Source organism: Carya illinoinensis, chromosome 3, assembly GCF_018687715.1.
Source record: "Carya illinoinensis cultivar Pawnee chromosome 3, C.illinoinensisPawnee_v1, whole genome shotgun sequence".
In the NCBI taxonomy this organism is placed as follows: Eukaryota; Viridiplantae; Streptophyta; class Magnoliopsida; order Fagales; family Juglandaceae; genus Carya; species Carya illinoinensis.
Window position 1 is genome coordinate 3,908,382 of NC_056754.1, and position 15,535 is coordinate 3,923,916.

The 15,535-nt window shown below is 34.0% G+C and overlaps 2 protein-coding genes across 5 annotated transcripts; one reads left to right on the top strand and one right to left on the bottom strand.

Annotated features, from left to right (window-relative positions):
• Window positions 1-5,113: 5,113 nt before the first annotated feature.
• On the top strand, window positions 5,114-8,973 carry LOC122302606 (transcription factor MYB98). Its single transcript, XM_043113936.1, has 3 exons — window positions 5,114-5,826; window positions 5,965-6,091; window positions 8,120-8,973. Exons 1-3 carry the CDS (start codon window positions 5,168-5,170, stop codon window positions 8,429-8,431), a joined length of 1,098 nt encoding a protein of 365 aa, XP_042969870.1. The 5' UTR covers window positions 5,114-5,167; the 3' UTR covers window positions 8,432-8,973.
• Window positions 8,974-9,192: 219 nt separating this feature from the next.
• LOC122302607 (tRNA (adenine(58)-N(1))-methyltransferase catalytic subunit TRMT61A) lies at window positions 9,193-12,202 on the bottom strand. 4 transcript variants are annotated; one of them, XM_043113941.1, is made up of 5 exons: window positions 12,073-12,202; window positions 11,532-11,652; window positions 10,403-10,807; window positions 9,669-9,913; window positions 9,193-9,562 (listed from the first exon to the last, which is right to left on the bottom strand). In XM_043113941.1, exons 3-5 carry the CDS (start codon window positions 10,759-10,761, stop codon window positions 9,324-9,326), a joined length of 843 nt encoding a protein of 280 aa, XP_042969875.1. In that variant the 5' UTR covers window positions 10,762-10,807; window positions 11,532-11,652; window positions 12,073-12,202; the 3' UTR covers window positions 9,193-9,323. The 4 variants fall into 4 exon arrangements, with proteins under 4 accessions (XP_042969875.1, XP_042969874.1, XP_042969871.1 ...); XM_043113940.1 differs by having other exon boundaries at window positions 10,403-10,861; XM_043113937.1 differs by having other exon boundaries at window positions 10,403-10,895.
• Window positions 12,203-15,535: the final 3,333 nt, after the last annotated feature.

The window sequence follows — 15,535 nt, forward strand, 5'->3', positions numbered from 1 at the left end:
AAACTTTGACATATCAAGCATGCACTTTCCTTAAAGAAAAGTTATGAACCAAACCAGAATTTTTTTTTATATTATATTTTTCTTATTTAAAACTGAAAAACAGAAACATAAAACAGAAAAATAAAATGCATGTCCTAGGCTAATGCAATAATATAACGGATGCAAGAACATGCAAGTAATCATATCCATTAATGTGACATGGCATCCTCTTTGACCACCCATTTTGCTTTAAATTTTGGCCTATTCTTTTTGTCAACATCACTTTGTATGATCTTTTCTTTATTTTGAAAGCAAAAATCTGCTATTTCACCAATTTTGAGATTTAAAAATTTGATTTGTTGACTCATATCACAAACTTGATTCTCTAGACTATTTCCTTTCCTTTTTAGATTTCTTTCACATCCATTTTTCTTCACTTTATTCAAGTTAAAGCAATTTGGTCTTATATGACCAACAACACCACAATAATGACAAATAGGAATAAACTTACCTTTGGACTTACCTTGTTTGGGCTTCTTTGTCATTGATCTATCATGTGAGGCTCTTAAAACATGAGTTATAGACACGGCCTTCTTTGGAGTTTCCTCATCTTGACTTCCTTTAATAAAAATGATATTTTTGATGAGGTGGCAGCGGATGATGAGTCTTTAAGTTCCATACCTTGAGAAGTCATATACCCCAAACCCGTGCGATCACAACTAGATTTTTGAATACTCAACATCTCTTCTAATTTTTGTGTTGCTGTTTTTTCTTGAACCTTTTCCAACTCTTTTTCTAATGCAATTTTTTGATCCCTTAATCTTGCTATTTCAATATCAGAAATTTTGAATGCCTCAAACAAGTTATTTTTCTCACTCTCCATATTAGTGAATTTCTTGTACAGCTTCTTGTTGAGTTTCTTTAATTTGATCACTTCTTCACACACATCATTGTAAGCTTCTTGTAAACTCAACTCATGATCATCCACAACTAGAGCAACCTCCAAATCACTATTGTCATCATCACTTTCAGATTTTGTTAGCTCAATATCAGAAAAATCATTAACAACAGTAGAAAAAGCCACAAAAGTATTGTCATAATCAGATGATGAACTTGAAGTTTCAGATTCTGAACTATCACTAAGTGTGACATTCAATGCTTTTCCTTTACTTTTCTTGAAATTTGGACATTCAATTCTTATATGACCATAACCAGAACATTCATGACATTTTACTTTATCAGATTTTTCTTTATTCCATTTTTCAAAATAATTTTTCTTTGCAGAAAATTCTCTACCTCCTTTTTCCTTTCCACTATACTTTTTATTAAACATGAATTTTCTGAATTTTCTTACTATAAGATCTATATCCTTATTGTTAAGATTTTCTTCATCAGAAAAATTATCTTGATTTTCTTCTATAGTTTTTAAGGCAATAGACTTACCTTTTCTTGCTTGAGGAAGCGAAGATTCATACGTTTGCAAAGAACCTACCAATTCTTCTACCTTTATTGCATCAAGATCTTTACTTTCTTCAATAGCGGTAACTTTGGGTCGAAATCTTTCAGGTAAAGACCTTAGAATCTTCCTCACGATCCTTGAATCCTCCACCTTCTCGCCGAGATTAAACCTGGAATTCACAATATCATTCAGTTTAGCATAAAAATCATTAAAATTTTCATCTTCCAACATTTTAATCTCTTCAAATTTTGAGGTTAGCATTTGCAATTTCGAATTTTTTACTATTCTTGTGCCTTCATGTGTAACCTCCAAAATATCCCAAGCTTCTTTAGCAATCTCACACATGGAGATTCTTTTAAATTCTTCGGAGGATACCGCCATGAAAATAGCGTTAAGTCCTTTGCTATTTAAATTGCAATTGCTAATTTCATCTTTTGTCCAAGCATCTATAGATGTCTCGGGTTTAGTCCATCCTCGTTCAACCAAATGCCATACACGTTCATCTAAAGACTTGAGAAAAGTCCTCATACGAACTTTCCAATAAGCATAGTTTTCCCCATCGAAGTATGGTGGAACGTGTAATGACGTCGACATGACCTACAAGGGCACGGATCACACTCGAATGAGTGAACCACGCTCTGATACCAATTGAAATTTCCAACGTACCCCTGTAAAACCACAAAATTGTCTACCAATTTCCTTGAACAAATAGGTTAGATCTCAATTGTCAAGATTATGAAACGAATCAAATACTTTAAAATAAATAATCAAACTTGCAAAACACAACGATTGGTTACGAAGGGAAACCCTTTAAAGAACTCTTTAAAGGTAAAACCCTACGGGGCAGCCAAACCCAGGAAAGTCAATCTTATTATTTGAAGAACAATTACAAGCAATAATCAATTACAAAACCTTTGCAATTCGACTCTCTTACTTGCCTAGACAAACGACCCGTTTGTCTTCTACCGCAGTAGCAGCCAGAACCTCTGGCGATCTTCAAATGTTGACTTCCCTTCTGGAACTCCAAAGGCTGAAACACAATCGATGTTGCTTCGCACTCAAAGCACGATCACACTCAAGAAGATATGAAAAATCCCATGAAAATTCTCAAGTGAATTTTCTCTCATAAACACTCAGGATCTCCTCTGTAAAATTCGTGGCTTGAAGTCCTTGAAAAGATGCAAAACCGAATCCCCTTTAAATAGAAGATCTGAAAAGAGTTCTAGTTGCAGTAGGACTCTGCTGACGGTTAGCAACAGACGCGAAAACGCGTCCCGACGGACTGCTAACATTTCGAGATAACTTCTTCTGATATAGACTGAATTCTGTTCCGATTTCTTCTGGATAAGTGTACTGCTAACAGAACTCGATTTTGACTTCAGGAACTTATATAAACAACACCTAAGACTTCTAGATAGACTCAATATTGTTTAGATATAAATCAATACTTATTTTACATTCATCCAAATTTAATCAAATAATGATAAGATAAACCTTATCATTCATTCAAATTTAATCAAATAATGATAAGATAAATCTTATCATTTAGTCATCTAATCCTAGCCAATTTTTGCCTTTACATATATATATAATATGACTTCTAAATAATTATATTCTCAATCCTGTTACTAAAACTAAATAAAAATACACTTAAAAGTCTAATTAATACTAAACCGAGAAAAATAATACAAAATGCTATTTACACTCCATTTTAATTTGTTGCTTGTGCAATATTCCAATGCAAACAGAATATCAAAAATGAAAGTTTTATGGATCGGAGCACTACGCATGATATATGTACGTAGCTAGAAGGAGAAAATTAAAATGAGTGAATAGATATATATGGACTAAATTTCTGGCAGTACCCTTGTTTAAGAATAACTTAAATAGGAATAAATACAGATGCCAATTAAGGAAGGTATTGAATGGTCAGTTACAAGTTTTAAGTGCTGAGCTTTTATTTGCAGTATCCACGATGATCATCATCTCATGACTTCAAACAATCCCTTCCAGGTTTGGATATTAATTATTACCCAAAGGAAGACAAACTAAAATGATTACTCATGACCTGAGTTGTCAAATGACCTAATTAATCTCTGCCCTCATTCAAGGCTATTAAACACAAAATCTGGACATGACTAGCTACTTATTTTAAATTAATAAAACCCATTTTCTGCTTAATTAATTCATCCCTAGCTAGCTAGTTCAGCTGATCGGTTAATTATTGGTCGGTGATCATGATGATCATGCTAAAGGAGTACTTATATTCGATCTTTCACATGAAGTGATGATCTATCTACCAATTTGTAGAAAATGCATGGCTAGCTAATTAATTTGAGGAAGAGATTCCAAACTAATTAATTAAAATTAAGTTGTTTTGAAGCTAATTTATAAAAACATATATAGAGATCAAAAGACAAGAACCTTTGTTGTATGCTTGAGATCAGTTAAGCTTCAAAGAGCTATATATAAATATATATATATATATATATATATATTTCTCAAGTTGCTGACCTTAATTAACTAGCTAATTATGCATACACACAAGACATGACATGCACATATATATACATAAATTCTATGTGTAATCACTTTTACGTTTTCCTTTATGTGTTCTACTAATATGATAAGTTGCACAATTTTTTTAATATAAAATAACTATTTTGATCAATCATATTAGTTGATCAGTGCATAAGGAATACACAAAAATGACTGTAAGTAGCAGAACTCAAATATATATGTATTTAAGTTGGAATTAATTACATGGGACTCTTTATTGATCTTCTTTGTATTATATTTGAGTTCCCAGATAATTAGATTTAGTTATATAAGTAAACCATATCTTACCTATTAATGATGTGAACAAAGAAATACTTTAGCTATGAAAACTTACCATTTGAACTGATCACCCTTTCAATAATGAATTTAATCTCCACTTTTACTAGTTTGACTCACAATTGTAATAAGCTTACCTTTTTAAGGAGAGAGAGAGAGAGAGAGAGAGAGAGAGAGAGAGAGAGAGAGAGAGAGAGAGAGAGAGAGAGAGAGAGAGAGAGAGAGAGAGAGAGAGATCATTTAAAGCTACATGAATTAAATAAATATGTATATTAATGTTCTCTAAAAAAGAGTTGGATGTTGCTAAATAAGAAATTAGGATGCCAATTAAAGAAATCTGTGATTAAATGATAATCTGCTCACGAAAAGGATATAAGAGTGCCCTCACTGTAGCCTAACCTTTTCTTTTTAATTTTTGATCTCCCACCAAATTAATCGAATCCCCGCCGTGGATTGTCTCAAGATCATAAATTAGTTAGCTTTGATTTTAAGGGCATTAACGGCTCCGATTTAAACAAAATAAAACACAAAATCGTAATTCATAATTGTTAGAAATTCTACCTTAAAACGATGAGAATTAGAGCAGCACTAGCTACATGTCGTCCATGTGTCCTTAACCAGTCTGAGAATTATCCTAAAGTACAAAGAGCTTATAACGACCCAATCATTATACACTCTTCTTTTCTCCCCCCCACTGAAAATACTTAGAACGGAAGCTCAACAGTCACAGTCAACAAGCAAAATCAGCCGTAGGATTTAGGAATGAGCAACGATTTTTGAATCGAGTGGGTCCACAGCTTTGCGCTCCTCTCCCTTAATAGCCCATACAGACAACCCCATTAACACCCCCACATTAAACAACCCTTCCTTTCTTGAGCTTTTTCTCTCTACTGCATGGAGTTCGATGCAAACTTCAGAGAGGATTTTCCTTGTCTTTCCAACCTTTTCTCTGATAATAATACTCCCCCGAAACCAGACTTGACAGATGGGTTTTCGTTAGAACCCTCTTCCTGTAAGGCCAGCTTGTTTGATGATTTTGACGGCCATTTTGATCACTTTCCCCTTACCGTGTCTAATTTGAATCCTCACGACCATGGTGATGATCATTTCAACGTTGAGGGTTCTACCTCGAACCCCCTTTCTGGGATTCGAGAGTATCCGTGTACGGATCCGTGTGAAGCTTATGCAAATGCGTTTCTGAACGATTTCACTGCAAGCCTGTTTGCATCGGATAGTACAAATGGAAACATGCAAGGCTTTGAAAGTTCTTATAATCTGAGCTTTTGGGATAATCCTGATCAAAAAAATCTGGTTCAGCCTACGACAGGCGGCCAAAGTCATATTTATCTGCCGCTGAATATTCAAGAACATGATGGACCAACAAATGGTAAGTTTGCAGATGATATCTCATGCATAACCGCGGAAAATGGATATAATAGGAAATTAGCAGTTCAGAGGAAGATCAGGAAGCGAGCTGTGCACACAAGAAAGGCAATCAAAGTTCAAAAGAAACCCACCATAATCAAAGGCCAATGGACTCCTCAAGAAGACAGGTAATTTAGAGAATTATAGTACTCTATTTTGGTTAATTTTTGGTAACAAGGATTTTTCTTTTCTTTGTTAGGGTTTTGGTGTTTGGTATTGCTATCCAGTTATGCAGATTTGATTATTGAATTCAACTCTATTTTCAGGCTTTTGGTGCAGTTGGTCGATCGGTTTGGAACAAAGAAATGGTCCCATATCGCTAGGATGCTGAATGGAAGGATGGGAAAGCAGTGTAGGGAGAGATGGCACAACCATCTGCGGCCAGACATTAGGGTTTCCCCCCCTTTCTTCTTCACCTACTACCTTTCATACATACATATTTATACACACACTCACACATAAATATAAACAAAATCACAACTCTTTTATTCAAAGGTGTTTTGTTGTTTTAAAGTTATAAACATATACATATATATCTATTGCAAGAAAAACCTTTACATGTAGGGTAATTATTTGCTATATATGAAATGATCATTTCCTATCAAAATAAGTACATTCTTATCAAAAATTATAATTCGTTACAAATAATCGTTTTTCTTGTAATATATATTATTCATGCGTTATAATATAAATACAGTATAAATCTTTATATATATATATATATATTCATTTATAAAGAAAATGGTAATTATTCCTCAATAGGTAATTATTTACTTTTTTAACGCGTGTCGTCAAATGTTTCGAGATTATGACGTCGCATTTGTCTTTTCTTTTCTTCTTATTTGTGTTTTATAAAATTGTGAATAGTTTCCATATTTTCAGTTGCATACATAATACATGCATTTAAATGTTATACATTACATGTTGTTATCCTTCTGTTAATATTTGAAATTGTTGTTACATTTTTTTACGCATGTTATCAAATGTATGGCGATTATGACATCGCATTTTTGTCTTTTCTTTTCTTCTTATTTGTGTTTTATAAAGTTGTGAATATATAGTTTCCATGTTTTCATTTGCATACATAATACATGCATTTAAATGTTATACATGACATTTGTTATCCATCTATTAATATTTGAAATTGTTGTTACATTTTTTTACGCGTGTTATCAGATGTATGGAGATTATGACGTCGCATTTTTGTCTTTTCTTTTCTTCTTATCTGTGTTTTATAAAATTGTGAATAGTTTCCATATTTTCATTTGCATACATAATACATGCATTTAAATGTTATACATGACATATTGTTATCCTTCTATTAATATTTGAAATTTTTGTTAAATTTTTTACGCGTGTTATCAAATGTATGGAGTTTATGACAATGCGTTTTCGATTTTTTGTTCTTCAATTTCCTTTCTTTTTAACTGTGCTTTATAAAGTCTTACATATTTTTTTCATATGCATATGTGTACTCATACATATAAATGTTGTACATGTTTATATTAGTGATCATCCATTTATGAAGAAATCTGAAATTGTTTTTACATTTTGTATGCGTGTTATCAAATGTGTATATATGAATATTAATTAATTATATGTTGCATTTCTATTGTTATTCTTTCTTGTATATACTTTTAGTACATGTATATATGTATATACTTATGGTACCGTTGTATTTATAACAACCCGCCCTGAACATTTGCTCTATCCATCATTTGCTAGTGCTAGTAATATTTGCTTGACATGAACGTAACACATGATGATCAAGAACATGCATGGAGAACTACCGAATTGGACTAGTTTTTTTCTTTTTCTTTTTCTTATTTTTTTTTAAACGTCCCAAGACCTCGATCGTTAGCCATAATATTATATTATATATATATATATAGATCATCATGTGAAATCTCAAATGATCAGCTGGCCCTTGATATTGTTGGTTTGGAAGTTAATTATTATTATATCTCCCTCGTTCATGTTAGCTCTTTTATATATATATATATGTAAGACTTCAATTTTATTTTGATTAAAAACGCAATGTCTATGCATGCGTTGAAGCCATTTTACTTGGCGAGATCATGCTGATCATACTGGCTGGCCGGATAAAATTAAGGTCCGGCACCCTTAGTTTCTTTTTTAATTCTGCAAGAAGCAGGTGCATATGATCTGATTGGAGCTAATATCTACACCAGTTTAACTTTTAGATTAGGATATTATACTATTTGGATAATTTTAGGGTTTACTTTCTTATTATACGTACGGTTTAACGATTATACACTACAAAAAAAATAGATTTTTGTAATCAATTTATTGCAACAAAAAGATTATTCGCAACTAAAATAACCCGTTTTTCTTGTAGTGGCAGTACTCAAGCATGCATATATGCATTTACTTACATATTGCATGTACTTGTGTTTGCAGAAAGATGCATGGAGTGAGGAAGAAGATAAGATACTTATTGAAGCCCACAAAGAAATAGGAAATAAATGGGCAGCAATTGCTAGGAGGCTGCCAGGAAGGACTGAGAACACTATCAAGAATCATTGGAATGCAACAAAAAGAAGGCAACTCTCCAAGAAGAAAAGCAAGGACTCGGATCCGGATGGCTCCCTCCTGCAAAGCTACATAAAGAGCGTGACTTCAGCTTCAGCACCCAGAATCGATAAGAACATGCAATATGCTCTCTGCACCGGACAAACAAATGGTCAGAATGACGACCAAACCCCGAACTGATCAGCTCGAGAGCTCAGAACTCAATTCTGCCGACTGGGCAATCCCAATTTATAACGATCATAATTATTACGAGGCTCTGGGTTTGCTTTTTGACAAAAATATGCTTCCGGAAACTCATGGCTTTATGTCCATGCTGGAAGAGATGCCCCGTAGTTCTGTGGTCGAAGAGAACAACATGGAGTATGAGACACCGTTGGAGACGGATAATCTTGTGCAGGGTGAGGTAAAGAAGGAGATGGATTTGATGGAGTTGATATATCAGGGCAATCTGTGAGCTCTGTAGAATTCCTGCTCGGCTTCTCTGGCAAGCTGAAAAAGTATCTCAAAAGTCAAGGCTTCTTCTGAACTTTTCCGAAGCGTTTGAAGCGTAAAAGTAGTGGTAAATGTCATTTTATTGCCTAGTTTTTTCTCTTCGTTGGTGTCAGAGAATTTGGATTAGTTGTATTTTCAACTGTCAGACTTGAACCCCCCAAGTATGAGGGGAAACTTGGACCAGTTGCTGTCGTGCATGTTATATAAATAAACTCCCTTTTGGGTTTGAAGTGTTGCTTCGATTTTCGGATCACATGGATCGGGCAAAGCCTAGAAATCCCGTGAGGCTTGGAAAGCATGCATGCATTCATTGACGCTAGGCCCAATTCATGTGCCCTTTTTTGTTCTTTTTTTCTGCCTGTGGTATTCTGTGGATCCAGATATTTGTTTCCCGGCACCAAACCCAAAAAGTAAAAGATATTGAAACAATCAAGGCAACCACGAACCGCTATCAAAATCTTCGGTCATGACTCATTTTAGACGAAAAAGAATTCCTTACATTATCTTTGGGCTGAACCCTTGAAAAAGGTTGAAGAACAAGAAACTCTTGCTATCCTACAAAAATAGAAGCGTGGCAGCATTATGAGAGGCATTTGAGTCTTGCAAATGTCAAATAGCCAGTGTGCCCTTTTGCCTCACTGCATGGCCTAGCCATGACCGTGGGATAACTCAAATTGTCATGCGCAGTGTGTCCTTCACTTGAACGCTGCCGCCTCTTACATGGAAGAGACCCAAGGTTGCCTCCATCAGCCTCGCCGCAATCCCTTTTTCCTTCTCGAACTTCGTAAGTGCGAAGAAGTACCTCAAATATCCTTATGTCTAACACACAACCAGAAGATACGTATAAATCAGCAATTAATAAATCAACTAGAAAATTTAAGCTTAGAGCAAGAGGAGAAACTATCTAAAGTAAATGAAGGCATACCTGTGAAGTTTGACCTAAGAGTATCACAGGCTCGTTGTACTTGCTCAATACACGGGGAGAAGGAACATAAAACCCCATCTGGTTTCAACGTTTTCTCAGCTGAAGGAATGGCCAACCATGGTTGGGGTAGGTCCAGGAAGACAGAATCAGCAAACCCAGAAAGTTCATCTGGAAATCCTTGACCCTGAATGTCTCTAACTCCCACAGTGACCAAACTGCTAAGTCCTGTCTTCTCAAAATCCTCCCTATAAACATAAACATCAAATCAGCCTTTCAGATAGATCTTATCTTTTAGTAACAAAACGAAGCTTAGACTCAATTAAAGATTACATTTCAAGTTACTACCTAGCAGCAACTAGCTCATGTATTTATTTTCCCTAGCACTACTACAACTCAGATTTTCAGATCTCTTAAAAAGCTTGCTTTGTGGATATCATTTGAGATCCGTCAAGCTAGTTTCTTGAGGCCCTTAGAAATTAAGATCCCCCCAGAACATGATAGACAACCAAATATTTAAATCAAGTTATATCAGTAAGTTTTTCAGATATTCAATTACATATGAGCTCTATAAAATGTAGTTAGTAACTTTGCAACTCCATTTCAAACTAGTTTCCACTTTTGAGAGAAACAAACACAAATCTCATGTTACAATCAATAGCTTGAAAAACTGGAAAATATAATCGCCATTACCAACCAATTAGTGAGAATCAAGTCACAATATTCCTTTATTATACCTGGCTGAGGCAGCCCTTTGTTCATGAAAATCAAATGTGTAGACATGCCCTGTAGGAGCAACAGCCCTTGCAAGTGACGTAGTTAAAGATCCACTTCCAGTCCCAGATTCAAGAACCAAACAACCAGGAACTATTTCCAAGTACATGATGACAAGGCTAATATCAGCAATATAGAGAATCTGGGTCCTGTGACTTAGAACCAGAGTCCACAATTCAGGAGTTGGAGCTAACAAGTAAATAAAACCACCCTTGTTGCTAAAAACCTTGGTTCCAAAGGGCTTTCCAATCCAGTCTGAATGTTTGAATACACCAAATCGGTTCTGAAGCACTGAATCCTTGCATACTTTAAGAGCCTTCATGTTGTCATGCCTCTCATAGACAATAACCAAATCTCCATCACAAATGCTACGAGTAAAAGATAACTTTTTGTTTGGATCGACAGGCAACATCCTCAAAATCCTGATATTGTAAAATAAAATACAGTAGCAGCTACCTGCAAAAATTAAAATCGTATAAAGTAAAAGTGACCAGCTAGTAATATGTGTAAGAATATAAAAAGTGTTGAATAACATTTTGTACATTGCTATTCAATGTTTTGCAGAAAACAGTCCATACAGAAACACAAGATCCTTGGGGGTCTTCGGCCTCTTTATCCAAAACCAAGCATTCTCATTTGAACCGATCAAAAAAACAAAAACACAAAATCCTTCGTGTTTCCCGAGGGCCTAGTCAGTTTTGCTCAATCAGCATAAAATTTATAATAAGCATGAAGGGAACACAACAAAGAAACTTATATCCCGATCTAGAGCAGAAGTGAAATTCTTGCAACTTAGCATGGAACGCATGAACACACAAAATCCCATGGAAAAATGGTATCAAATGAACTTTAGTAAACCAAAAAGCTCACAGATAACCATTAGATCTTTACTAAAAATCATAAAATATTAGTCTGATCAGTATGAAAAGTCCTCAGAATAGGGTATCAACTAAGTGGAGAGTTCTTTAATTTCTTTCATCTGGGCTCCCCCTATTCTTCAATAAGATTCTCGATTGCTTATAAAAAAACACCAGAGCTCCCCCTATTTGAATCAAATTGTAAATGCATTTTGAAACCAATGTTATTTTTTACCTAGAGGACTCTGAAATTCGGCAATCTGATGGCTTTTTACCCCTATAAGAATCGAGCGTTGTTTCACTGAATTTAAAACAAAATCGCAAATCCTTAATCCTTGAGAAGACCTGACCTCAACCTGCACAGCAAGACAAAACAATGTGACTATTTTTTTTTTTTTTTTTGCTACAATTGCTGACTACTATAAACTCAATTAAACGGCAGATTCTTAAACATACAAAGAATTGAACTTTAGCCAAAACAATCCAAACCTTCCCGGCAAAATACAGGAAAGAAAAAACAAGCAGAAGTAATGGAAACTCCCTCTCTTTAAGCTGATAGAGAAGCACTGAAACTATCTTAGACGACAAGCATTGACATTAAAGTTATATATTTTGTAGATATCCAAAATATCCAAGTCTTAAAGTTCTAACTTTTGTAGATATCCAAGTCTTAATTCAAACATAGAGGCCGGTCCTTGTGAGGGGGAGTATGGAAAAGCAGGAATCACATAAATTCACGAACCCATTAACGAACCGTGAGAGAGAGAGATGCTTACACGGAGTGGGAATTACTGAGAAAGCGAACCGCCAGAAGGCTGAGAAACTTCCTTGCAAGCAAAGCTCGTTTGGTATATTAGGGCGTCTTGTGATCGACAATTGTGGGCTAATTGGGTTTAATGTGGGTAGTAAATGGGCTCCGGATGGGTACTCGTGGATATCCATTTAATTACCCACCAAATTTCATTTTATTCCATATATATTATCATTAATCTATATTTATTTATTAAAAATTAAAATACTGAGCTTTGCTACGTAAAAGTCGTTGTATTAATACACTACTGTGACCTATTATAATTTTAAAAATATTAAAATATTAATTATTTTTTAGCATAGCTGATGTGGAAAGTTCACATCAATAATATGTTGAGTGTTCAAGACTTATAAATATATTTTATAGGTGCACTAGTTAAAGTGTAATGTGTACAAATTGGAACGCTTATCATTATTTTTTATGTTTAGCTAAAAATTACACAATATCTACACAATATTAATGTATAAATATTGTGCAATTCTTATGTTATATGACAATCTCTTACATACTTAAAAAAATATTTGCGATAGATAATTGTAAAAAAAATCTTAATTCGGTAGAGTATTACTAGATATAAAATAAAGGTGAGCACCAAATTAGTCGGAGTTCGATTTCTCAAAATCCAACTCCGATTGGTTGGAGCAGAGTCAGATTCAAGCTTTCTTCAGGCTTTTTTTTTTTTTTTTTTTTTTTTTAACTTCATATTTAGTCAATTAAAAAAAAATTCTGGACTTTCAAATCTCAAATTTTCCAAAAAAAAAAATTACAACTAAATCATTCACTGATAATTTACTTCTATACCAATATCTAACTTATTTTTATACTATACTTATATTATAATGTCTAAATACATGTTATTATACTATAGTATCTAACTTATTTATATACTAGATTTATTGGTTATTTCTATACTAGTGTCTAATTTATTTCTATATAAGACTTATACTATCGTGTCTAATTACATGTTATTATACTAATACATAACTTATTTCTAACTTAATTATCTAGATTTTTTAGAGTCTAATTACATGTTATTATACTTTAGTAAATTAGTATATGTGTTATTAACTTATTATACTAGATTTATTTAAATCTAGTGTCTAACTTATTTCTATATTTGATTATGTATGGTAGTAATACATGATGTTTATATATACTAAACTATCATTAATTTATTTATATTATAGTATAAGTATATTATTTTATAATAATTAGCTCATACTAGTAGATTATTAAATTTAACTATATAAGTTATAGTTATATTACTATATATGATAAATATATAAGCAAATACATATTGTTATAAAATATATACAATATCAAAATCGAAATGCAAAGTCGGAGTCGGAGTCAGTCCAGAGACACCTCCGACTTCCACTCCTTTTTGTTTAAGTTGGAGCAGAGTTGGAGTTAAATTTTTGAATTTTTACTCTAATATAAAATATCATGTTAATAATGACTCAAGAAGTAATGCAACTATGTCTTTAATTGATACAACTATGTCGTTATGGGTATGTGATTTTTTTTTGGTTGCGAGGTCTAGAAGAAGAAATGCTTTTCGGGGTCTCTGTTTGTTGCTTGTCGTTGTGTGTTCTTGCCTCGTTGTTGATCGTTTTTTGTTGTGGCTTGTCGTGGGTATGGTCTCTTGACTAGATCTCCTCTCGGTTTTTTTATGCTTTTGTTTGGTTATCCAAAAGTTTTCCACTACAATGACTTTGCTATAACTCATTCATCCATTAGTTGACACGAAATTGGTTTGAAGAGAAGTAGATGGCATTCATGTATAAATAACGTCGAAAATTTTATGAAAAAGATGTTATACTAGAGATGGCGAACCCGGACCAAACAACGCCGTTTTGGGAAAAATGAGGGGCTGGGCTGCATTGCACAGCTACAATGGAGAAAAACAGAGAAAAAAAAATAAAACAAAGAAATGAGGAGAAGAAAATGGAAGCTCACAATTTAACTAGCCAAAAATGGATGAATGAGTTATGGTGCTCATCAATTTGCAGAGGAGAAGAACCAACAATGAAGAGGAAGAATAAACAAGTGGTGCGCGGTCAGAGAAGAATAAAAGAAGAGGAAAACAAAAGAAATGAAGACAAAGAGAAGCAGTAGACGGCAAGACACGAAAAAACAAAGAAAAGAAAAGAAATGACAATGAAGAAGAAGTGGTCAGTGACGGTAGGAGGAAGAAGAAAGAAACAAATTCGTAAGGGCATTGAGGCCAAAACGATGTCGTTTAAGAGGATAAGGGGCTGAGTTTTGAAGATACACAGGCTGGGCAAAATCTGGAAGGGCTGGGCCCAAAGAAAAAGGAAAACCCATTAAAAACAAGTCATATCCAAAACATACAAGTCTAATCTTTATATATAAAAAGTGGCTATCTAACATAAATTTATTATTTTAACGGAAATGTGTTGTTTTACCGTTAAAGTTGAACTCCATTTACTAAATCCATTAACTTCATTTATTATATTTTCTTTAATTTCTTCTGTACCTTTACGCCTTCTCTATTTTACGTCTCCTCATTCGTTTCTCTCTCCAAAACCAATTTATCTAGCACAACGCACAACCCAGGGCAAAATCTTTCCCAATTTTCATCAATGGCGGAGAAGAGCTTCAAGTACGTGATCCTCGGTGGTGGAGTCGCAGCCGGGAGCTTCTTTATCATTGACTCTCGTACCTCTTTTTTTCCTTTCTATCTTTTTTCCCCTCAGTTTCCCTTCCATATACTCTTTCTTTTCATCTTTAAAAGTTTTCCTCGATGCAAACTCCATGGTTTTGGTTTTATTTTAATTTTGCATCATTGATTATTTTTCGTTAGTGTTTATGAGCCCGTGGTTGTGGATTCTGAATAATTAAGCTGAACTCTGTTCAGTTTATGCTCTTCGCAAATGTTAGTATCGCACACTTTTCCCCCAATTATGATAAAAAATATGTGTTTCAGTAGTTTGTAGTAGATAAATACTTTTAAAATGAGGGATTTAATTAATTACTTTAGTATTGTTGAAAATGAAGTAAAGGAAGACTGAAACCATGGATCTTCGTTGCCTTTTCTTTATCTACGAATATACATACTGTACTCAAAATTTTCAAAAAGAGATTTTCGTGGTAAACCTTTAGGTAGTGGACGGGATGAGCTGAGAATGATTGAAGTTGAACCGTAAAAAATGCTCTACCTTTGAACAAGTATTTTACAAATGAGTTGATTGACGGAAGCTTCATTCCCTTCTTTATGGTTAGTGACAAACATATCGGACATTTGACTGGGTCAAAATAAGAAAGCGGTACACATATGGTTGCACTTCCTAAAGGCGCATCCTCAACAAACTTGGAAGATAATCATGACTCCTTTAGACCGATGGCAAGACCAGTATAATTCCAGTTGGACGTTTTTAGTCTTGGAAGCAGGGAATTTTAAGAGC